This window comes from Bidens hawaiensis, unplaced genomic scaffold, assembly GCF_021521415.1.
Source record: "Bidens hawaiensis isolate Kalapana, Puna unplaced genomic scaffold, B.hawaiensis_p1.1 tig00021017_1, whole genome shotgun sequence".
Lineage (NCBI taxonomy): Eukaryota > Viridiplantae > Streptophyta > Magnoliopsida > Asterales > Asteraceae > Bidens > Bidens hawaiensis.
In genome coordinates, this window is record NW_027493244.1 from 7,123 (window position 1) to 33,044 (window position 25,922).

The 25,922-nt window shown below is 34.8% G+C and overlaps 1 protein-coding gene across 1 annotated transcript; it reads right to left on the reverse strand.

Annotated features, from left to right (window-relative positions):
• Positions 1–8,474: 8,474 nt before the first annotated feature.
• Positions 8,475–16,957, reverse strand: LOC143562421 (tryptophan aminotransferase-related protein 2-like). The gene is made up of 5 exons (XM_077050226.1): positions 16,417–16,957; positions 10,454–10,757; positions 9,559–9,839; positions 9,194–9,465; positions 8,475–8,660 (listed from the first exon to the last, which is right to left on the reverse strand). Exons 1-5 carry the CDS (start codon positions 16,635–16,637, stop codon positions 8,476–8,478), a joined length of 1,263 nt encoding a protein of 420 aa, XP_076906341.1. The 5' UTR covers positions 16,638–16,957; the 3' UTR covers position 8,475.
• Positions 16,958–25,922: the final 8,965 nt, after the last annotated feature.

A 25,922-nucleotide genomic window follows, 5' to 3' on the forward strand; every position in this document is an offset into this window, starting at 1 on the left:
TTTTTCTTAATTTCACATAAAAAAAATTAAAAGATTAATAAAGTTTAATGTGTTTTGAACAATTAACTAAGTAATATTAATCCTAAAGGACTTACCTACATGCTAGTCTGCAACATTAACTTTTTTTCCCAGTATACCCTTTGTATAATATAAATCAGCAATTCGATGCACCATTAACGCTCTGAAATCGTCTTTCAATCTTAAGCCGATCCAATAGAGTTGTACAATCTAACACCAACTTGATTCAACGGTCTCAACCTAATTCACATGTGTCCACACCACAATCTGTTTAGCTATCAAGTATTACTCTAATATTGAATTAAAATATAATACAGGAATACAATAGTTGGATTAGGGTTGAAAAATATATGTTCGTCTGATTACATATAATTCTAACAGATTGTATTTGTTTTTGCAGGAGAGAAATCAAGTCAACTTATCGATGATGACGGATCGATAATTATGACCATAAAGGCCAATGAATCATACACGATCAGCTTGATATACGAGGGCTGGCCAGCCTACATAACTTGATGGTTAAAACACAAATTGCCTTTCCAAAGAAGGATTAACCATACTATGTGGATAAACCAAGTGTCTTCAACGTTCGTAATCGTAAAGCGACCGATCGAGGTATACATAAAACGAGAAAAACAAACCGACCTTTGCTTCGGCTTAGGTTTTGCGCTTAATTAAAACCAAACCGAATTTAGAGAGATCACTTTTTTCACTTTGAATTTAAACTTATTTATAACAATTTACAAAACGACAGTTCAGTTTCGTTAAGTGATCATAAAACTGAGGTATACACATAACCAAGAAAAACAAACCAAACTTTTGGTTCGGTTTGGGTTTTGTGTTTAACTAAAACCGAACAGAATTTAGAAAGATCATTTTTTTTCTTACTTTGAATTTGAACTTATTTATAACAATATACAAAACCGACAGTTTAGGTATACATAAAAATCGACAAAAAAAAAAACCGAACTTTTGGTTCGCTTTTGGTTTCAAATGTATAATTGTATACTATCTACTACTCTAATAAAATATACTACTATGTGCCACTTGTTACTCTCTCAGCCATCCTCACATTTTTTAAACCCATTTTGTTATTTGGATCCCATGTGGGTCATTACCCAATCCAAAATAGGCTTATTCTTATGTATTATATAAAGCAAGTGTGTTAATGTTTATTTAGTTGTTTCTTCTTTTTTTCTTTTTATATTTAACGTAATAAAATGAAACAATTTAGCTATTAGAATGAACATGTCAACTGTAATAGAAGTGGTCGGAACATTGCTTTATTATTATTTTTTTTAGTATTTTCAGGAATATAAATAAAAGACAATTAAAATACTTTCTTCCTTAAAATTTTCATTATATACATTGACTAAATTCTCATAAATTTGTTTATCCACATACTAACCATTTAAATTTATTTTGGAAAGCTAGAATCATGAAGTTCTTTTCTTAGCTATCATATATATAACTAGCTTTTATTCCCTGTAATACGTTGTTGTTTTATATTATTCTTTTCTAATATTTACTAATATTTATATATAGTTTTGGATTTTAACATTATTTATTGTAAGGAAGTTATTAATATACTTAGGATTTGATTATGAAAGAGTTAACAAATAAATTAGATATTATACCCGATTTAAAAGCTATACGGGTTTGGTGAAACCCATGACCCGTTTTTTTTACGATAAAATTGTTTCTTAATTATAAATAATATCTTAAAAAAATCCGGATACTAATTTTTAGTATATCTCTATTTTAGAGGAATTTCATATCAAATATTTGATGAGATTAATTTTTAATATAATGAAATGTTATAACCCGTTTAAAAGGTTATCTGGGGTTGGTGATATTCATACCCGTGAATTCGGTTTGAATGCATGAGAAACATTCATTTACAAATAAAGAAATATGGTGGCTTGAGCGAATTTAAGGAGGTTTCGCTTATATATATTTAAGATTAAGATTTAATACATAATTTTGTTTTTATTATTTATGGTTGGCTTGTACTTGAAAGAACCTGTGTTTTCACACAGACATCTATACGTCGCTTTGTCAAGATTTCAGGCATGTATTGACTAAAAATTTTGATTATTGATAAACTAGGTATATTGACCAACACAACCGCAAACGTAGTGTACAAGGAAAATTTTTCTTATTAGTAAATATTTGCATAATGATTCTTTAGTAATTCCTATAATTTTAATATAAATTGTAATTTTATTAACAATATATGTTAATTGTGTTGTCGATTGTATTTGATTAATATTCAAATTTTAAAATTTTATCAATTCACCGTGTAATACACGAGGCTCAAACTAGTAAGCAAATAATCAAAACCATAATTGCAGCTTTGATTTGTTTGAGCCAAAACCGAACCGTGCACTCTATTCCTAGTAGGAATGAGCAAAATGTACCAAGTACCAGAAACAAACTGGTATTGAATTGAGCATTTCGGTTCCGATTACCGGTACCAAGTTTTAAAATAAATTAAGATACCGATACCAACTTTCTGGGAAACTCGGGATCGGTACACCAACCGGAACCGAACCGGTCTTGAGCTCTTCCCTAATTTCCAGTTATCAGTTAACTTTGGTGCTTTCAACCCAACTAATACATCATTTCACTAACCGTTTTGCAGCAAGCAATGTAGAAAACAATGCACCACTGTTAACAGCTGAGTTAGCAGCTTTCTCATTATTGCTTCTTGCAGCTACCTGTTGGAGAGGTAAGATTTTAGTAAAGGTAGTGATGTAAAGAAATGTAGAAATCAATGCACCACTGTTAACACATAAATGCGAAGGGATACCGTGTGATGAATTGGTTGAAAAGGCTGATCCACCGTACTCGATTCAAGAACACAAGCGCCAACAAGACCACAAGAGCTCCAAGTGTGATATATAACTCGGTCCCTGGCTGAAAAGCATATAAATAATTCAACTTAAGATGTTTATTTCAGCATGTGACAATATTATTTCTACCATAGCTCATCAAACCCAATTTTTAACAAGCACCAAGCCTTTAAAACGAAACATCAAGAAAATAAACAAAGACCATAGGATTTTTGGATCCGCAATTCAAACTACAAGAACAAAGACAGGAGCTTTAAACTCAAGACAACATTTTGAAGGTTAAAAATTAATAAAGATGATAGCTTTAAAATCAAAGCCAAATACTGGAATTAAAAAAAAACTAACAAAGACCAGAGCATTAAATTATTTAAACCCAAATAATTTTGAAGGTAAAAATGAACAAGCTTTTGCATAACTTGAATTCAAACAACAAGAACAAAGACAAGAGCTTTAAATCAAAATCAAATCCAAATGAATATTTAACCAAAAAAAAGAGCTTTTTAAGTAATAAAAAAAACTAATTATAAATCTTCTTCTTTCCACAAGAACAAAGCTTTGGAATCAAACAAGAGAAAGCCTGAGATAATAAAAAGTATAAACACAAACAAATTTTATAATAGATATTTATTAACAATCTACGGGACAAGAGCTTTAAAATAATAAATCAAACACAGAAACAAATTTGCTATTGTTTGTAATAAAAATTACTTAACAGATCTACAAGAACAAAGACATTGATCAAAGCTTTAAAATAAAACCCTATTCAAATATTGTTTGATAAAAACATTATATATTCTGAAAATTGATCTAAATATATATTTGAATTACCTGTTTGATTTTCCGATTCTTCTATCAGATGCCGTCACTCACGTGGTGGTGGAAGGGAAGAAGGAAGAAGACCTATACATATATCTATCTTCTTCTTATTATTCTTATTATTATTTATTCTTATTATTATAATAAAAATAAATTAGATTAGTTTTTTCAATTGCGATTCTTAAAATACTTATAAATTAATTTAATGTAGATTTAATGGAAAAAAACAAACGGGTGGTTAACAAAATGTACCAAAATAGCATGGTTTTAATGGAAACGTTGGGTGATGATCTGCAAGAAATTAAAAAAAAAAGTACTAAAGTTGCGTAATTAGTCAAACCTCAAGTATGAAAATGAAACTTTATTCAATAATGAATAAAATCCACACTATGTTATAACTCACTTGACAAAATAGTTTTGACTCATGAATAACTCGAATGAATAAGATTAAAGATTAGGAATTATAAGAAATATATACTTGACACCTAAGGCTGAGGGGTGTGGAGCGCTAGGAAGGGCGCAAGAGGCCGGACGCTCGCGCCCCGGGGCGCGAGCACCACACCACCGAGGCGCGATAGGGGCGCGAGAGAGGCGCGAGAGCGGAAAACGAGGCAGGCGCCAGGGTGCTAGCGGCTGAGAATGGCGCAAGAGTTTTCTTGGAAAGCGTGAATAGCCGTTGGGGGGTGTTTTATTTAAAAAAAAAACGTTTTTTTTTCCTATATATAATAACAAACCCATATCAAACCCATTTCAACACCCATATCAAACCTATTTCCAACTCGATTTTGTTTCTCTGTATTAAACATATATCAAACCCAAACCAATATCACATACCACACCCAAAACCCGAAATCACCCCATCTTCCAAACCTTTTTTTAAAAACATGGCTGGAAATTGGTACCCAAACCTAGAATCAGATTACAGTTACGACGATTTATGGTCGGCACCGGACCAACCGATGTTTTATTCGGGGTCGCAACAACCATCCGGCTTTCAACCATCCAACATACAACCGTCTCCTAACTTTGTAGTTCCGGAGACACAAGAACCAGAACCAGAAGGTGAAGCTGCGGGACAAAGAAGACGCGTCCACCGGAAAAAACAAGTTGCAACGGACGGGTCGGGTTCGGCTTCGACCGGAAGGGCGAAACGGAAAATCACTCCGTGGTCATCGGATGAGAAGGAAGCCCTGTGTCGGGCTTGGATAGTCACTTCTGAGGATCGGCGTTGCGGTAATTGTTTTAACGTTTTTAAAAATGATTTTTAATAAAAAAGTTAAATAAAAAAGTTAAATGACTTACAAATTTATTTATGCATTTTGCAGCGGACTACCAAAAGAGCAAGGTCTTTTGGACAAAGGTTAGGGAGACGTTCTATTCGCTCGTTGGGAGTACAGAGCGGACCGCCGATATGATTTCGGGTCGGTGGACCGAAATCAGAAAATTTGTCGGCTTGTTTACTAATCTGTTCAACAGGAACGCCGGTCGTATGAGACCAAGTGGCAGTGACGATTTGGCGGTTTATAATTTCACTGTCGAAGAGTGGAGGCAGGAGTGCCTGCGGAGGTATGGGACGGTGAAGACGTGGGACGATGTAAAGGTGTGGGAGAGGTTGAGAAGGTGTTCTAAGTGGGTTGAGCTGGTGGCGCCGGACGTTGATGCGGAAGTAGGGCCGAAACGGACTAAAACTAGTTCGTCTGGAGCGTACAGCACTTCCGCCGGGTCGGATTGCCGGGTTGGATTCGACCTAAACGTTGCGGGGGAGGAAACGTCTTCACCGCCGAGGAGGCGGCCATTGGGAAGGGACGCCAGGGGCAAAAAACCGGCTGAGGGGGAAGCCGTAAACATCAACGATCTTGTTGAATCCCTCAATAAATTCAACAAAACCATGGAGGTGGTCTCTAATGACAAAAAGGAAAAAAAAAGAATGAGAGATTTGGACTTCCTTGCAAGAGACTTCAGCCACCTAAATCCGGTCGACCAAATGCTGATGGAAAAACAAAAGGAACGTATCCGGAAGAGGTTGATCGAAGAAGACCAAGCCGAAGAATAAGAATAATGTTTTTTTTTAGTACTTTAATTTTTTTTTTAGATATTAATGTGTTTTTTTAATTAATGTGTGTTTTTTTAAATAATTTATGAGTTTTTTTAATAATACGTTTTTTTAATACATTTATAAAAAAATAAAAAAATAAACCGCTCGCGCCCCCTCTCGCGCCCCTCCACACCATGGCCCGGGGCGCTATCACCACTACCAACACCCATCTTATCAAGTTTCTCTCTCTGCCACACGTCACAATATTATTGGCTGGCGCCCCCACTCACGCCCCCTCTCGCGCCCCCCACACCCCTCAGCCTAAGCTTCAACATTTTCTATTATTAGTATTTAAGATTATTATTTATTATTTACCCTTGGGCCACCCACTTCACTTTATTCACCCAATGTGAACCCGGTCCAACCAAAGTCATTTAAGGTTTACACACTTTAATATATTTATTTTATTTTTTATTATTTTCATATTAACATAAACAAACGGACAATATAACATATTACCTAGCGTTCACAAAAAACGATGTACTTATAAACTATATCCGATGTGTTTCCAAGTACTTCTAAAGTCTTCTGAACTACAATAGACTCTTTTAAACTAAACTAGAACTGATATCCGATGTGACAGATCGGATACTTTATGGAACTGATCAGAAGTGTTTAAACTGGTTCGGATGTCTTTTGAAGCTGGTTTGAAGTGTTTAAACTAGTTTTGAACTCTTTTAAACTGAAACTGAAGTCTTTTAAAGTAAATATGATGTTTGTTAAACTGTTTTAAAGTCTTTAAAAGTACATCTGATGCTTGTTAGACTGATCTGAAGTCTTTCATGAAGTAACTTTTAACTCTTTCAAACTAAATATGAAGTCTTCAAAGTAGCTCTGAGCTCTTTTTAAACTAAACTCGATGATTTTCATATAGGAATACGGAGTTTTCGGTTAAAATATGTTGTTCCAGGTTAAGCTTGGTGCTTCTGGTTAAGATCTAGCGTTTTTAGTTAAAAGGGTTCTACTAGGGGCACTCGTATACGCCCCGTATAGGGCTATACGGGGCGTATTGGGTCCCTGTATACGCCTAGCATAGCCCTGTACGGGAGCGTATAAGGGGTTTTTTAGAAAAAAGAATAGGTGTCCCTAGAATGCCTCTGAAAAATATGGTAAACAACCTCAGACTTGTGAACCAACCTAACTTTGTAAACTATTAGCCATCCCCGTATATTTATGATGAGCCTCCTTCCTTTATTTTTTTTTGTTTAACAAACTTTAATTATTTCTTTTGCAAGGATTTTAAATTATTACATATAATCATTTCTTTTAAAATACATATGTCATAATGAAATTGTTTAATAATTTATTAGCGAAACCAGCAATCTAAAATAAAGGATAACAAGTTTTTAACCCGGCGCGTTGCGTCGGTAAGATCGGTAAAACTCAGACGGTGGTATAACCCAAGTGTTTTGCCGGTAGGTCGACGTGAATTCGATGTGTGACGTACGTTATTGTACTGTAACTAAAACCAAATATAAAACAAAAAAATATAAAAATTGAGTTGTACACAATGGGGTGGCATTGATCGGTAAAACTCGAGTGATGGTAAAACACAACCATTGTCGATTCCGAAAGTTGAAACATTGAGTCTACGGGAATTCAGTAGATTTCCTTTACGTTTGTTAAAGTGACTTAACTAAAAGAAACGTTTGCAGGCCAGTTCAGTGCCGCCAAGTGACCCAACAGGCACTTGCGACACCAAACTTGTTATTTGTTATATAGTATAATACGAGCAAATATATATAAGGTAGTCGATTAACATATAAGGTTCATTCGATTAACATATAAGGTAAATTATATATTTTTAAAGTTACAAATAATAGTTTAGTAAAACATAATATAAAATCGATAATACGAACAATCAAACCCATGTTGTGTCAACTTTATATCGAAAAGTTCAATAAATTGTCCCGACTCGTTTTTGCGCGTAGATAAAAATAAGAACGCCTTATAGTACATTCCAAGTTTTATAAAACTTTATATATTAAAGGTTATAAAAGAAAAACAAATAGGCAAACTGGATTTTAATAATCCCGCATTTTTATACTTGGCTGATAATGTTCCCACCTCAAAAAAATATTGCCACCAGTCCCAACTTTCGCCATTCTTTTTCTCATTTGACTCCGTTAAAAAAAACATAACTCCGTTAGGGTACGTTTTTCTCGAATTTCAAGATGATGATTTAGGTCTTTTGATCGGAATAAGGATACGAGTCGATTGATATAAAACTTATCTCGAAACGGTGCAACAAATATTCTAATTATTTCTAAAAGTAGGGTTATAGATGGTTAGTTTTTTTAGTTTTTTATATCTATTAAATAATTTATTATCATTATTTGATCCCTTTGTTTTACTATTAGTGGATTGGAAATTCGAGTTTACGTAAGTTTAATGAGCCAAGGATTTGGAATTAGCGTTTGCTTTAACATAACCCAACCCGACCCGAAAAATCTATAAATCGTGTTACTAGACATCATAACACCTAAATCTTTGAGGTTGTATGTTGATATGTGGAAACCTTTTAAACCTTTGTTAATCGTGACATTTTCTTTGCATACAACCTGTTCGACAAATGCCTCACAGAACTAACACACCATTTTCAAATGGTAAAGAAAACGTCTTTTTTATATGAACCTATGGCTAACCCCGGTCCATTATCTAGCCGAAAATAACAACAAGTTGGATTCTTTTTCATGATCTAATCGTAGGCAATCGTTCAGTTAAGACCTTAAATTCGCTCTCTCGGCTTAGCATGCTAACCCGAACATATTTCATGCTTGCCCCAAACTGCTTCCCGCCTCGCGTTAATATCTTGTGCTGCCTCAAATAACTTTCACAATCATCCACTTCTCCCTCACATTTTAACCAAGCAAATGCTACATTACAAGAAACAATATTAATGTCAATACAATACTAGAAAACAGGTCAATTTGCCACAGCAGTTTTTGTAGCAAAATTGTGGTAAATGCCTCATAGCCACATTTTTCCGACAAACCTAATTTGAGTGAAAAAAAGCCGTGGCAAATTCCATTACTGACAATTTTCCGACAAATTTTGCTTCAAATTTACTACAAATAATAGTTGTCGCTATAATTGTGACAATTTTGCCACAACAGCTTTGTTTACCTTTTCTTACAACTTAACTACAAGTTTGTCACTGTATTATCTAAAATATCTTAAATTATTGATAAAATTAGTGAAACTAATTAATTAGTAAAGATATTTAATTAAGTTCTGAAATCCTCACAAAAATGTTAATTGACTTTGTCACAACCTTGCTACAAAATCTAAATAAAATTTGCTACAAAATTTCTAAAAAAACTTTAAAAATTTCTACAAAAACTATATAGTCAAAATAGTTTATGTAAACTTGAGTCTTAAACTACCATAGTTTTGATTGTGAAATTACCAGGCAGTTGTCCAAAAGTTCGACCGCTGAACGAACAAGTTTGCAGTGGAAAACTAGGCAGACTGAAATGTGCGGTTTTGTTCACGGCTTCTCTAATCCTCTTCCATCTATCCGCCATGAGTTTGTGGCTATAATCAAAAAAATTAGTCTCGGATACCGCTTGCAAAACCTTTGCTGCTCGGCTTTGTGAATCTTTAGACACGCCAATTGTATTGATCTCAATAAATGTGGTCATTTTCTTAGCAATCTCTCTATCTTTCACAATAGCCCAACTACATGCAACATATAAAACCAAAAACCTTAATATATGTAGTTCTTTATTTTCGTCCCGAAAACAAATATGTTCAATGGGTATGAGAGCATACCCTATTCGGGAACCAGCATGGCCGGTACTTTTGGAGACGGTGAAAAGCATTATATCATAGTCTGCAGGTAATAAAATTGGTGTATATTGCGGCCAGTAATAAGCGAGATCATGAATCAAAATCCCCTTATCTCCTTTGACTACATCTTGTCTCGTGAATCCATCCGGATTGTTAGGAGATGTCACGAGCTCGATGTAGGGTTCTTCTTTGTTAAACGTGTACGCATCACCCGCCCATTTGTGTAGCCCTGATTTCAAGTAGTCGGTCATCAATGGGTACGACTGCAACCATTATTATGTCAGTAGTTAGCTCACATGTGGAACAAACTATAGTATTAACTAGTTTGAGGCCCGTGTACTACACGAGTAGTTCTTGAAAGGACAATATTTAATAAATAATTTGTATATAAGAAACAATAAAGCCATTAAACATTATTAATACAGTCGTTGTATAACAGTATTTAAAACAACTTTAAAGTAAAAGATAATTATAAATATCAAATGTTTGATATAAAAAATAGGAAGTAAATATTAAAATAACAAATTTTGAAGCATAAATTTTAAGAATGATAACTATTATTTTATTATTATAAATTTGTTAAAATGAGTGAGGTTTAATGTAGGAGTGACAAATGGCAAAACTTGTAGCCTTTTATTAAAGAGTATAGATATAGATGAGTCTGCACATTTTTGGTGGCTTGTATGCTAAGTGTATTATTATTGTGTCATTTAAGTTGACATATTAATCTGTTGAGCAAGAGTGTGACACAAGGAACAAAGTCATTAAAGACCGAATATAGAAAAAAAATCTTAATTTTTGAGATATTGCTTTAACAAGAAGCGATCGATAAATAGTTGTAGAAAAGCATGTATGTAGTAATGAACTTGTAGATTACCGAGTAAAACGGAGCTGCAGACACGACGTTCATGGGACCAGAACCATTGGGCGGTGAAAGAGCGTAAAGTGCAGCCTGATAAAGTTGGGAAGAACCCGTCCCCACAACAATGTGTCGACCCTCTGTGACCGCATTGCCAACCACTTTGTGCAGTCGTGTGACTGCAGTCACAAGCCCAGGCTCCAAAAACCAGCAAACGTTTTTTATATCCGAAAAATAACTTATGTGTTGCCAACTTGAAGTCACAACCTTTGTTTGTTCACCATTTTGTTTCCAAAAGTTCTCATACATTGTCGGGTCACCGCTACAAAAGTGACAAAATAATACAATGGTTAAATACGTTGTATATGTTTAAATAGAAAAGTGTTATTCGTGTTTGTTAGGGCTTCCTTGTAAGACTGACATCATAACATGTGTTCTTTTGTGAAGTTTAACCAACCACATGATAAACAGGCCTAGTTACTTCCATGCTAAGACACATGACTCTTTTAGACCCCCTGTAGTGGCCGTTTTAGAGGGGGGAAAGCCCCATAGCGGGCAAAACACACCCCACCCCCACGCTTTGGAGGGCAAATGTGTCTTGGGCGTTTTGTAGAAAGCGTTGACGTATGTTTGACTTTGGTCAACCAAACTTCCAGCCAATGATCAAGAAGGTGGGGGGCGCTTCTTTCCAAACCATTACATCTGGTCTAAGATCACCCCCTATGGGGCGCCAAAGATGGGGTTAATGGGCGCGGAACACCACCAAGGGGCGCCCTTCGTGGTGGGGCGCAAAGCCAAGGGTCGTCCCAATGACCGGCGCCTTTGTGGTGTGAAGGTGGGCCCCCTCTCCATCTCTAACACACACATACATACATATGCATGTGTGTGTGTGTATATAATGGGCGCCTTGGGGCATTAAACCATAGCGGGGGCATTATTGGTTGGGGCTTCGATGCCCCCGGCGCTGACGTGGCACCATGGAGGGTCTTCGATGCCCCCACCATTGAGGATGGTCTAAGTGTTTGATATAACGATGAATATGACATAGTGGCAGTGTGGCAAAAAAACTTGTGGCTCGTTTGAAATCGGCTCGAGCCAAAGTAAACTTGCTCTTAGGCTTATTTAAGTTAAACCGGCATTTAAATATTCTTTATAACTAAAGTTATACTTCATACTCAATTATAAAATAAACATAGGCACATAATATTAATTCTAATAGTAAGATCTCATCATGCAATGATCCAAACAGATTTGTTGCTTTATTTAATCAAAATAAAGTGTAAAAGTTATAATGTTATTATATATATTGTTAAAAGGATGCATGAAGAAAGCAAAAGACAGTAAAGCAAAGCAAAGCAGTGGAAATGATTATGGAGGGTGGTGGTGGAGATAGTGGTGGCGGTGGTGGAGCTAGTGGTGGCCGGTTAATTAATGGCAATATATAATGAAAAATTTTTAAAAAAATGGTTGGTACATGAAAACGAAAGCAAGAAGATAATGGGCACGTTAACCTAGAGTGCACGTGTAACATCTCGAAAATTCTAAGATAATGATAATTAAATTAATTAATATCAGTGGGAAAGTTTACTCGGGTTAGTCGGGAAATAATTAATAGAGTAGAAGCTAGTATGGGTCAGGCTAGTGTTGGGTAATAGATATGGGTTATGGACTTGGGAAGGAAGGAAGAGACCATGGGCTTAAGCCCATGATCCATAATTATATAAACCTTAATCCCCATTTTCCATTCATTTCACACATATTTCTTACACCACCAAAACACACACTTAGCTCTCTCTCATCCTACTCTCTCTCTCTCTAGCCGAAATCAAGAGGAAGAAGAAGGATAAACGATTTCCGACCCGAGGTAATGATAGTATGATGTTATTTATACTCAAACCCGTTGGATTTAGTCATGAAACGACGAGCCGACACCGTTAAACCGTTTAGGTCACGAGATCCGGGTGGAATCGGGTATAAACCGAACCTAAGATGAGCTTACCTATCACCCTAGCTCAGATCTGGATCAAACGGGACAAAAAACGGTGAAAACGGAGCTGAAACACGTTTTTCCGGCCACTGCCCGGTTTTCCGGCGATGGCGGCGCCGGAGAATGTGGGTACGAGGTGAGGATGTCAGAGAATGTTATCTGACATTCTGACCTAACCCTAATTCGTTAACGGGAAGTTGACGAACTAGGGGTAAGTCGTCTGGTGATTCGTTAAGGAAGGCATAGCGAACTAGTCCCAGTTCGTATCCAATTCGTTAAGGGAAGAGGATAACAAATTAACCTCGATTCGTTATAGTCATTCGTTAAAAGAAGATAACGAACTAGAAGGGTTCAATTCGTTACTGAAGGGCCATTCGCCAAGGGTCCAGTTCGTTATAAGGTCTAATTCTTGCAAGGACCAGTTCGCTATAATAGTCAGTTCGTTATATGGAATGAGTTCATTCGTTAAGAACCCCATTCGCTAGAACTGAATAACGAACTAGAAGTCTGATATAATGACAGAAGTGGTCCGTGGACTTAGAAAGAATGAGATAATTACATATTAGCCCTTGGACTTTGATTAATTAATGAAAGATACCTATAAAGGTTAACAAGTAACGATTAGCTAACCGGGTAATGATTCAATGAAGTAAAACCGGCTTAGACGCGTAAGGCTAATTAAGTAGCAATGAGGATGGCTAGAGTGGCATTTGATATTGTAATTATTAAACAGTTAGACGCGCACAGCTCGAGAAGGAATAACCAGTAGCAGAAGAAGTAACCGAGTTCAGGTGAGTTTCTAGCCCCATTTCCTTGTTATGTTTTCGGGGCTGTGTGCATACTCGATGTGAAGTGTGAATACACTTACCTTAAGTGGTAAGTGTATGCTATAGATGTTATACAAGTAGCTATTATATAATGCTTGTTGGTACGTGAACGATCTTCGGATATTGCATGTATCGCCAAAGATAGTGGTTGTTAGTGTGTATGTATAATATGATGTGACTTGCTTATTATGTAAATATTGTATTGATATAAAGTGTGCTGTAGGCAAGTAGAGGTAGAGTGTGATAGAAGTGGCAAGAGTTTAGTAAGAGTGTTAGTGGCATGACGATAGTACGTGGTAGGATAAGCCTATACGTGACTTTGTTATTAAAGTGGCATAATGTTATTCGTTATTAAAGTGGCATAACGATATTCGTTATTAAAGTGGCATCAAGTGGCATAAGTGGCTAAGCTGTAGGGGTAATTAAGAGGCTAAGCTGTAGGGGTAATTAGGTGGTTAAGCAGTAGCATGTTAGACAGTGGACTATGTGTCTTCGGATACGTATATATTGTATGTAGTGGTTGTATGACAAGTTGCTTGATTAACTAGAACTCACTCAGCGTAGCTGACTTTTAGTATGCACGCTGGTGAGCGGATTATAGAGTTAGCATGAGGACGACACATGGCATTGATTGAACGGCTGGCATTCGAAGACAAAAGAAAAGATGTTTTAATTATAATGTTTTGCGTTATGGTATCAAAGAAAAGATTTAATGTTTTTAAAGAATGGATGATGTTTTATATTCCGCGAAAAGTTTTAATTAACTCTGATTTGTAAGAACTGCGTTTATGAGTAAATCCGACGCTAAAGTAGGGCTACCGGGAACAGGGCCTTACAGCACTTAACATGTAACGCTAGACCCAAGAATTGGGAAGTTAAAACTTTGGAGGTAAAACTAATAAAGGACATATGACTGGCTCCCCTGAACCTTTACATCGATTGTTGGTATTCACAACATCGTCTTCTTGTCGTTGTTTCTCTTCTAACTTGTATGTATGTTAGTGTTTAGAGAGAACGCGGCACCAATATGGCAATATGCGTAAAGTGTATGGCTTTCAAATCACATGATACCGTCGCCATCTCATTTGAGTTGGGTGCATGGCTTCATCCAAGCAAAGGTTTACGACATAAAATGGATTCATTTTTTACATTTATTGTACTTGGAGAACTAAAATACAAACAAAAAATTCTAGTATTTGTAGATGTTGCCAGTAATTTTGTGAGTTTTGAATATTTGAGACTAGAATGATGTGGTAGTATAGGATTGGACATTGCATAGGTAAATTAAACCCAAATAATGGTGCATAGGTAAATTCGACCCATAAATACCTCTTCCCCTTTATACGCACATAAATGAGCGGTGCATAGTTAATACCGGCCCCTTCCCCTTTATACGCGCTCGTTATTTTTCGTTCCTCCTTTCAGTTGTATATATAATCTATAATATATATAAAAACGAAAGCTTTAAAAGCTCTCTGATTACTCCATACAATTTCCCAAGCCATCAAATTGCATTGTTAATAGAGGTTTCTCATGCATTTGACCTGAATTCACGAGTATGGGTCTTGGTCTTACGAAACCCAGATAGTTCTTAAACGGGTTATAACATTTTATTATTCAATAAATTAATCTCACAAATATTTGATACGAAAATCCTATAAAGTATAGATTACTAAAAATTAATATCTGATTTCTTTAAAAAAAAGATATATTATCTACAATTAAAAAAATAATTTTACAGAAAAAAATAAACGGGTCATGGGTCTCATTAAACCCAAATAGCTTTTAAATCGGGTTATAACATCTCATTTATTTTTGGAACCCTTTCATCATCAAATATTAATTAGTAAATTATTGACATGCAAAATAAATAAAATTATAAATATAAAAAATTCATAAATATTATAAACGAATAATGTAAAATCCTCGTAATACAAGAATAAAAACTAGTTGCAATATATTCTTAGAAACACTTAAAAGTGTTCACTTAAATATTAGAAAACCACATACTTTATTTCACTTTTGGAAAGTGTTTGGTTTGGTAGTTACTTGCATTTAATTTTACAATTACGGAAATTGTTTTCGATGGTCGTGCAGAATTCATGAATGTATTTATAAAAAACAATCATAATTTAATTATAGAACTCTATAATATCCATGTCCTAGTGATAATTTGCTTCCATTTCATAAATGTGATAGTTGATTTAAATCCTTAAATGTAAGGTTTGATATGACGAAAATGAAAAACAAATTATCATCATTCTACTTGATCAAAGCATGTGTTTTAAATTTTTAATATTGAAGTCTCGCTATAAACAATATCTCTTCATTGATGGGATAGAGGATTATCCCATCTTCACAAGAACTTAACTTTTGAATTTTTTATAAGACGTCTAAAATTACCTTCAACGCCTTGGTGAACCTTATTGAGACGGTATGTCAAGTATGCATATAATAATTTTGACACTACAAACTTAACTCGTCTAGAAACATCATCAAGGAAGATATTCATCACTAGAGGAAACCCTCCTTGAGTAAGTTAAACCTAATACCATAAAGATCTCAAACCTTAATCAACACTTTCATGTCATTAGATTGGAAGACTAACGAGTACGTTTGTTATCAAGAATATTTAACAAGGACTTCTAGACTTCTTCCTAATCAAGTAGGTGCTATTATAATACGTGCTATGCCACGGTGAGAAGGGGCGCGAAACGATCACTGTGGAAAAATACGAGATCCGACTTTAAACCACCCCTCACCAAGCTCACTTAGAAATTATGGTACGGCCACATAACCTTACATGAAATGTATTGTATTCCTTAATTTAAGTTTAAAAATTATCAAGAACACAAACCCAATGGGTGTTAAGAACCTAAGAATAAAAGTTCACGGACATAAACAAACGGACTAATTCATAAAAAGTAGACTAATCATTTTGTTCATTTGAGGTATTAACTAATGTTTCTTTATTCTGCTATTTAACATCAAACAAGCTAAACTTTTTCCAAGTTAAAAGTAATCACTTTTAGCAAAAATCATGTTACACTTATTATTACTTATATTATATTGTTATATATAGTAACAACACTAAAATTATTAATACTATTATTATTATTATTAGTTTTAAATATCAATTATTCATAAAGTTGTACTACATCACTTACTGGTCTAAATTGATTACAGCACTCCCCTCCAAGCCATCATGCACCTCTTGTATTATCTTGTTCTTGTCACCATTAAAACATCCTCCATAAAAATGAAGCATGTTACCCCAACTGGATGTTAATGTTTCATCATCCTCATAGCTTATTTTCCAAATCAACCCCATGTTCATAGCCAAAGACACCACTAGAACATGTTTCAAAAAGAACACATAATCTGCCATCTTTTTATTTTAATTTTTGTTACAAAGAAGTAAGAAGACAATTTAAGATGCAATATAGGTTAAGAGGTTGAAAAGGACTGGACAAAGGAAGAGTTTGAAGGATGATGAATCTAGACAGAGAGACAGTGGCATTTGTCTCGAGTATTGGGTGGGTTAGATAGTGATCTACATCGGTTGTTGGATTCGATAAGAGTGTTTAGTGAATCAAGGGTGAGATACAGAGTTTAAAAGGAAGCAAGAATGTGTGCTTGTGGGGTGGAGAGAATGGGCTTTATAGTTCTTTTTCAGTTCACCAGTTAACTTTTCCACTACCTAGTAGCTTTTTTAATAATATTATTATTATTAGTGTTTGTAATTACCCAATACTTGAGCGAGTACTTCTAAGACGAGATATTAATCGTTTATATTGATTTTGACAATTCATGTCCAAATTACACAGGAAACAACCTGGCCACCATTGTGGGAAACCGTAATTAAGTTAGGTTTTGAAACAAAAAAAAAAATCACAAGTTATTAGACCAGAAGGTGAACTGCAACCACTTAGTAGCTAAATTTTATTACACTTTAGTTTTGTATAATTAAAATGTTACTATTTAACAACACCCCCCCCCCCCCGGTCAAATAATTTTTTAACATTTGTTGAAAGTGACTGAGCGTATAGTGAAAAAGATGTAATGATAAAAATATAAGATAAATATTATTTAAATGAAAATGAAAATAAAAATTTAATGTTTTTAGTGTAATTTTGGATTTAAAGATACAGAATAGATGAGAGTCCTCTAAATTTTATGGATGATGGTTAATTAATCAAAAGTATTGTCACGTCACTATTACGTAAGCATTAAAACATTAACTAACTCATAAAATCTGTGTGATCAATGACATAGTGCAATACCTGACCGTCACATAGCCCAATAAAATATCTTGCGACACCAAAATTGTATTTTATACATATTTGATAACCGATAATATAATATCATTCACTATAGCTTCGCATTATGTTTTATAAATAAAGCCGGTCACTTTACAGATCGTCCCATCACTTTTCTGGTTATACCGACGTACTAGTTTATTATTAAAAAATCCAAAAAATTATAAGTATTATTCTTGGCGGCTAAATGAGTTTAACACTAACTAACACCCATGTTTAAAAAGAAAAAATATTCATTTAAAATAGAACCCTCTTTTTCTTGTTTTGGGCCCTTCAGGATAAAGAAATAACAACATAGTATTTTCACGATCGGAAGGGTTTAGAGTTCAGATCAAACATATAAAATGTAGTCGTGTAATTATAAATTGAATAATGTAATGTTACATCGCTGTCAGACATCATAGGGTCTTTCACTAACTTTTCGCATGAAAAGGCGTAATGGTAATTTAATCATTTGCCTAGGATTAACATAAAAGTTAACAAAAGTTAGCGTTAATACCAAAACTCGTTATAAATTGGAAGCACAAAAGGCGAACTTGTTACTTTTTTCTTTTTCTTTTTTTGAATAACACCCAAATCTGTTACTCTTTTCAAAGCTCGGAGCACAAGGACCATCTGTGTAATTAATTTCAACTTTTATATAATGCTTAAATATACAAATTCACAAACCGAGGTAGCTTAATGTGGCTCATGTATAAACGAGTCATGAGGCAAGAGTTTCTATTTAACAACATTATTCTTATGCTTTTTGTGGGGAAATTCCGGGAATCCGAATTGAATTCTCGTGTCATAAGAAAAAAAACAAAACAATAATCCATAAAGAAGAGACATCTTTTAGATTTAATCCAAGAATCATATCAATTATCATAAAACGAATAGTTAATGGTTCCCAATTCCCATTTGTCTTTTAAAGCAAACACTTCAAGTGTCATATTGGTGTTCTTGGAAGAAGTCATGAGGATTGTTTATACGAAGTACATGTTTCACATGTGGTTGGTTAAACTTCAGAAAAGAAGCATGTTACTATGCCAGTCATGTTCATATGAGGCATTAAACGATCATGAGAGTAGCATGATTAACGGTGTTACAAGCCTACATTAATTCAACATCCAAAAAAAAATCCCAGACAAGGTATGTTGAACAACAAGGTGGCGACTAGAACGCTAAAACCCCACCCAAATACCTTCATTTGTGGATTTCAACACCACCCGATCATATTATAATGTCCCGATGCTATTTTTGGATCAAATCACAATCAAATGGTCAAAAATCTCCAAAAAATGGTGTTGTGATGGAGTTTGCCACATGAATTCTTGACTAAAGAGAAAAACCAAAACACACAAGTCTTGTTCAATACTCGATTTACAAGGTCATCGTTTTTTTACATCTTGGTTCAAAATACACTATCCATGAAGGTATAATCAACCTTCAAACAATGAAAACTAAGAAGACGATAAACACGAAGATATATAATCAATTTTAGTTACATACATATGTAATTCTTGTTGTTACATATGTCATATGTGTAACTCTAACTTTAACATACATATTCTTCTTTATTTCATTGATGCATAAACATGTGTTGTTATAAGTTGGTGTTTATAATTGGCTTGTTAAAAAACATTTGATCCTTTTTTTTTGTCTTGTTTCAATGAAATTGTTTAACAAGCTTTAACGAAAAAGACTCTTATAAAAATTTAATACACCAACCCGTAAAACCAAACTGTAAGTCTATAACGGAACTGTTAGTGACAGTTTGATTTGGTTCGGTTTTAATTTTCAACCGCTTAAATTGTCAGCAATTCTTATAAATTTAATGCTTCAACGTTCACACACAAAACGATGGTATGAACATAAAACGTTATGGAAAATTAAAATCCATGACATCATGATTGTAATGGTTAGAGAATATACAAGGGAGAGTGAAAAGGACTAGTGTATGCACATGAGCCCTAAACCTAGACCTTCGAGCCGGGTCCACCAAATCAAGATCACTTCAGTGGGCCCATTGTTAAAGGCCCAACCCAACTCGCACATTTAATTTAACATAATCTAAGTAGATCTAGAATTTATAGTGAGCAAAGAATTTTAATGATAAGAAATGATACACGTGTAACGTGTAATGTGTAATGTTTATGCAAATTGGTTATACAATCGTTGTTATCACTTAAAGAAAGAAAAAATGATGTACGCTAGACATTACAAAACGGTTAAATTGAGTTATCATTAAAGTCCACAACAAAACGGATGCATTTTTAATAACGTTGTTTACGAAAACCCCTGTAGATGGAAGCCCCGACGAGGCTCGAATCGACAACCTGTTCAAAAAGAAGTAACTGTACTACCACTAAGCTAAAAGACCTATAGTTTTAAACGGATAAGTAATACATAGAATACGATTATAAAATAAAAGTTGTACTATTAAGTTGAATATGATCATTAAAAGTAAAAAATCTAAGAGGATGCAACATTATGGCATATTATTATTATTATTATTATTATTATTATTATTATTACTTAAATATATTTATTACGTATAAGACACTATAAACATAATATTCAAATCCAAGATTTTCCCGTCATTTCAATTTATTATAATAGGACCACTGGTGCCACAAATTATTAAAAGAAGTCTCAATGTATGGACCATTTTCTCGTCTAAAAATTCTAATAATATTTGATATTTCTCTCAATATAAATGGTGTGCCTCTATCTTAAGATACTTTTGGTCATTTTTTGTTAAAATTAGTTGGAACCAATCAACGAATGGGTTGTTGGTTCATTAGCAAAGGCAACCATAAAGGCAACCATAAAGCCTTTAAATAACTCAAGATGAGAGAGTTTAGAAGGTTTTAATTTCAAGTCCCATAGATGCAGGGCCGTCTCGTGGGTAAGCTAAATGAGGCAATGGCTTTAGGCCTCCAGATTTATAGGGCCTTCATCTTAAATAAGAGTTACGTATTATGAGATTTTGAAATTAGAGTTATTTTAGAATTAGTAACTCAATGATGAGCCACAAGCTAACGATGATTGCTTCATATTCATTATCACGGTATATCATTCATATTTTATAAATCATGTACTCTCTAGCGCTATACGCATACAGAAAAGAAAATAAAAATGCCTCAATATTTTAGTTAGTTTTAGGCCTCCGAGAATGTTGAGACGACGCTGCATAGATGACAATAATTAAAAAAACATCGCCGTTAAAAAGAAGCTAGAACCAGTCAACCAAACTTAAACCTCAATAAGTTGTAACTTATATGTTAAACAAGCGCAAGCTTCATATGCTAAACATAACTAGGTTGGTATATGTTATTATTCATATAATATAATAGTGTTTATATATACTATAAGGCATTAAAACTTGTACATATTAAGTTTTAAGATGCTTATAAGTCCTACATTATAATTTGTTATAGATAAAGCTCAAAGCCTAAAACAAATAGAGTTTGAGGTTGCCTCTCTTTAACGAAAAGTTCGAGCTAGAGCTTGATCTCAACTCGACATCTTTGAGTGGTCATATCGTGTCATCATTAAACTCTATTTTATATATTTATATTGGTATGTAACAAATATATTATATATGTATGTGTGTTTGTGTGATATATATTTGAAATTTATATATAGTTAGTTAGGTAGAGGATATATCATATATAGTCGATAAAAAAAGGGGGTGTAACTTTTGGAAGCTAAGAAAGTAAGAAGTAAAAGTGGTCCAAATAATAAATAAGTATCAAAGAAAATGGCATCAAAATTAAGTGTATGGTCCTCTCATGACCCAAGTTTCCTAATGGCTATATTATCACATTTTTTTTTCTTTTATCGTGTAAAATGGCATCAAAATTAAGTGTATGGTCCTCTCATTTTTTTTTTTTTATAAAGGAAAATGGCATCAAAATTATTAACATATCATTAAGAGCATCTCCGATGAGTGTTTTTTGGCACATGTGTTTTTAGGTGGCCTGTTTGTGTACAAGGATAGGGTCAGTCGGGTTCTTTAAAAGAGTTAGGAGAGAAAGAGGGAGCTCTCTTTACTTTGACGGATGGTAATGTTAGATTTGCTGGTGCAGTTAAGTTTTAACGATTTCATCATGTGATTTTACTATTACATCTAATCGTGTATGGGGTCATGGGTCTATCTACAATGACACAAATTGATTGTAGTTACAAGCTGGATTGCATATCATTTTACTTTATACACACAAGTTCACCCACATGCTGGCATCAGTATGCCAACTATGTTGAAGTCACATCTAGATAAAGGAAATGCATACTTGCATATTTGTTGTACCACGATTGCACTTGGATATAAACGCATAATATATCTATCGAAAACCATAATAACGAATATATATTGATACTGGTTATGATAGCTCTGGCACCGGTGCCTACGTTGTTCGGTCAGTATTGATTTGGTTCGTCACGTTATTGGGACGATTACAAGGCTCAATATAGTTTATGTACTAAAATAACGTTTCATATGGAATAGAACTCCGTTTTTTTATAAAAGTTTTATCAGAAAGTTGAGGGAAATATTTAATCACAATCGTGTATTTAGTTTTTGAAAATTTTAACCAACGCAAGTTATTGGAAAAATAAAGTTACTAAAAACTAAATGGGTTAAAGATGTATATTGTTAGAGCATAAAATGAAATTTGAAACTAAAAAATTAATACTATTTATATTTACCGTTGGACGAAAAATCGTATCTTGTGAGATTAATGTAGCATTTATTATATAGATAATATATTCAATAAAACAAACCAATTATATTAAATAATTTTTATATATTTTTTTGAAAGTCCTTCAAATAAACTACCGACTAAATTCATTACATCAGGATATACTTGACTTTCGATCTAGGGAAAACACTCACTTAATGCCGACGCCCGTGGACACTCACATAAATGTTCGACAGTGCGGTGAGATAAAACACGCTCATTTTAAGGATCCAACTTAATATGTTTTTCACATTTATGTGTTAACTACTTAACTTAAGAAAGGTTTTCAAGCCCAAGCCTAAATCTTATTGGACTCACTCTTAACCCATATCCAAAAGCAAAACCAACCGCAGGCCTGCAGCCGGAAATGTTTATAGGTCCTCCGTTTATCTTAAAACACCTACTCTATATGTCAAATTATTACGAAACGACTGCTTTTTTCAAACCAAATAATAAATGATATATTTGTAGTCCCATATCCACAATATATTTACATAGGAAAAGTAATGGGTTGAAATTTACCGGTTTTAATAAATTCAGTTTCTTACTTGATTATAAAGTCATGTCTCATACCCGCATGAACATGTTACTCATTAGGTTCGAGGGTAAACCATATTTGACATGTTACTATATGCCGATGAGCCTTTTTGGATGGTTGTCAAAATTACTCAAAACTAGAAGCTTCTACTAGATTGTTGAATCAAAAAGCATCGTGTAATTTACCAGATAACTTATGAGACAAAATATTTATGCTTGCAAAAACCTTTGCATGTATTTTATAAGAATGATCATATACAAATGGCAAGGAACCAATTACTCGTAAAATTAAAAACATTTTACGTCAACAAAGAGACCAAACATATGACTAGGCATCACGATCATCAACACAAAGCTAGACTTGATGGTCCATCCAAGTGATGACCATGTGTGGAATCACTTTTAATCGAACCATTATACATTTTTGCAAGAAGTCCGATGATTCTTTTAACTACATGTTTGTAATTTTCTTTGTGATTGATTGTCACTTTTATTAATTTTTTTCTTAAAAGCCAACTTGAAATAACACCTATCCGGGTTAGAAAAGCCTAACCCAGATGACAAAAATAATTACATATAGAGCAGAGGTTTTTAAGCCACTCTACCTTGTTCGAATGAAACTTACAATTCCGCGATGAAACCCATAAAAAATAAACCGAAACTATCGAATAAAAATATGATCTATATAATCTTCACGGGAGCCAATTGGTTGCGTCATTTTGTATCAGATGTAGAGACGTAGAGTAGAACATTGCTCCAAAGTCGGTAGATTAAGTTTTCCAAATTATGCACATCTCATTGAAGTACTTAGATTAGTTGCAATGTTACTATGGGTTGCAACATCTCATGCATAAGTTATGATAATCAGACAGATAGATTTTTTTTTTTTTGAAAATTGACTTTCATTAAAAACAAACACAACCAACGACTCTCCCCAAGACGGAGAAAGACGCCGAAATCCAAAAACCAAAAACAAAAATCACGTTACATCAAATAAACACCATCTTTTCCAATCCACTACCCCTATCTTAGATCTATTTTTGTACCAAAGAAAACCTAAAGATTTTATATCCGCAACCATTTCTACCACCTTAGTGTTCTTGCCCGAAAAAATCTTTTCATTCCTAGCCCGCCAAATCCTCCAACAAGTAATGATGACAATGCCATGAATAATTAATCTCTTGTTCCCCGTCGCACCACAAACCTTATGCACTTCCACCAAATCATTGACATGGAAAACAAAAGATCTAGGGATGTTGCACCATGAACCAATCGCATTCCAAACGGCCATAAAAATGAAACACCCGGTTAACAAGTGCTCGAGCGATTCCTCATTACTCTCACATAAAGCGCAACTATGATCATCACAATGCAAATGACGTCTAGCTAAAGCCTCCTTGGTTGGAAGACTATCCAGAACGGCCCTCCACATAAAAATATTACATTTTTTCGGAACCCAATCGCTCCATTGAAAACCGAAACTCCCAGCATCCACAACGGACCGCACCATCCATCTTTTAATCGACGAAACCTCGAACTCTTTGCAGCTACCAACCGCCCAAGACCATGAATCTTCACGGTCAACCATCACCACCCCTTGAAGGAGATCTTCCAACTCTTGCTTCTCGATCACCTCCTGTTGGGAGCAAGGAGCTCTAAGCCAATCCCACACAATGCGACGAGAGGATCCAGTGACCACCAACCGATCTACTAACAAGACATTTTTATGTTTTTCTACCGCATATAAGGACAGATACTTGTCCATAATCGGCGCCGAACCCAACCACAAATCCATCCAAAACCGAACTTGGCGACCATTCCCAACTGTGGCCCGAATCACTCTATTAAAACCCACACCCTCAACCTTAAATTTGTTCCAAAACATAACACAATTCTTCCAAACCCCAGAAACCCCATTATTAACCGGAGCAAGCCCCCAACAGCGCGAGGACCCGTGAATAGACAACACTACTCTTCTCCACATCGCGTAATGATCATTAAGAAATCTCCCAAGCCATTTAGTAATCAGCGCTTGATTATTAACCTCTAAACGAGCGATACCTAAACCCCCTTCTTTTATAGGTTTGGTGACTACCTCCCAAGCCACCCATGACATCTTCCTCACTTCATCCGAACCACCCCATAAGAACCTTCTCATCAAAGCTTCTAAATCATTGGTAACCTTCTTGGGTGCCTTAAAAAGCGAAAAATAATAAGTGGGAAGACTATCCAGCACCGATTTAATAAGGGTTAACCGACCGGCAATAGATAACGAATTAACTTTCCATTTAGAAAGCCTCTTCTTGAACTTGGACACAACCGGTTCCCAATTAACCACCCTATTCATGTTAGCGCCAACCATAATCCCTAGATAAGAAAACGGGATTCTACCCGGCTTACAACCCATGAAACCAGCTTGGATATCGATCTCACCATCTTCTACACCTACTCCAAATAACACTGATTTATGGAGATTAATCTTTAGCCCCGAACACAAGTAAAATATGCGAAGAATACGTTTCAAGTTATCAAAATTAAAAGAAGACCACTCTCCCATAATCATAGCATCATCCGCATAAAAAAGATGGGATAAAGTAGGACCTTCATTAGGAAAAGTAATACCATGAAACGCACCTATATCACAGGCTTGTTTCAACATACCTGAAAAAGCCTCCATCAGAATAATAAAAAGAAAAGGCGATAGCGGGTCACCTTGACGAATGCCTTTATGACACCCAAATTCGAATGTAGGAGATCCATTAACAAGAACAGATGATCTGGTCGCCAACAAAATACCACTAATCCAATCGCACCAGACCGAAGGAAAACCCATCTGAGAAAGAACCGACAACAAGAACTCCCAATTCACATTATCATAGGCTTTCTCGAAGTCAATCTTGAACATAAAAATTCTTCTCTCCCTCTTCTTAGCCCAAGCAATAACCTCATTAGCCACCAAAGGGCCATCAAGAATATATCTCCCGGATAAGAAAGCCGACTGATGCTCTGAGACAATCTTATTCATAACCGTTTTGAGTCGATTCACTAACACCTTCGACACAGTCTTTAAAATACAACCAATGAGACTTATCG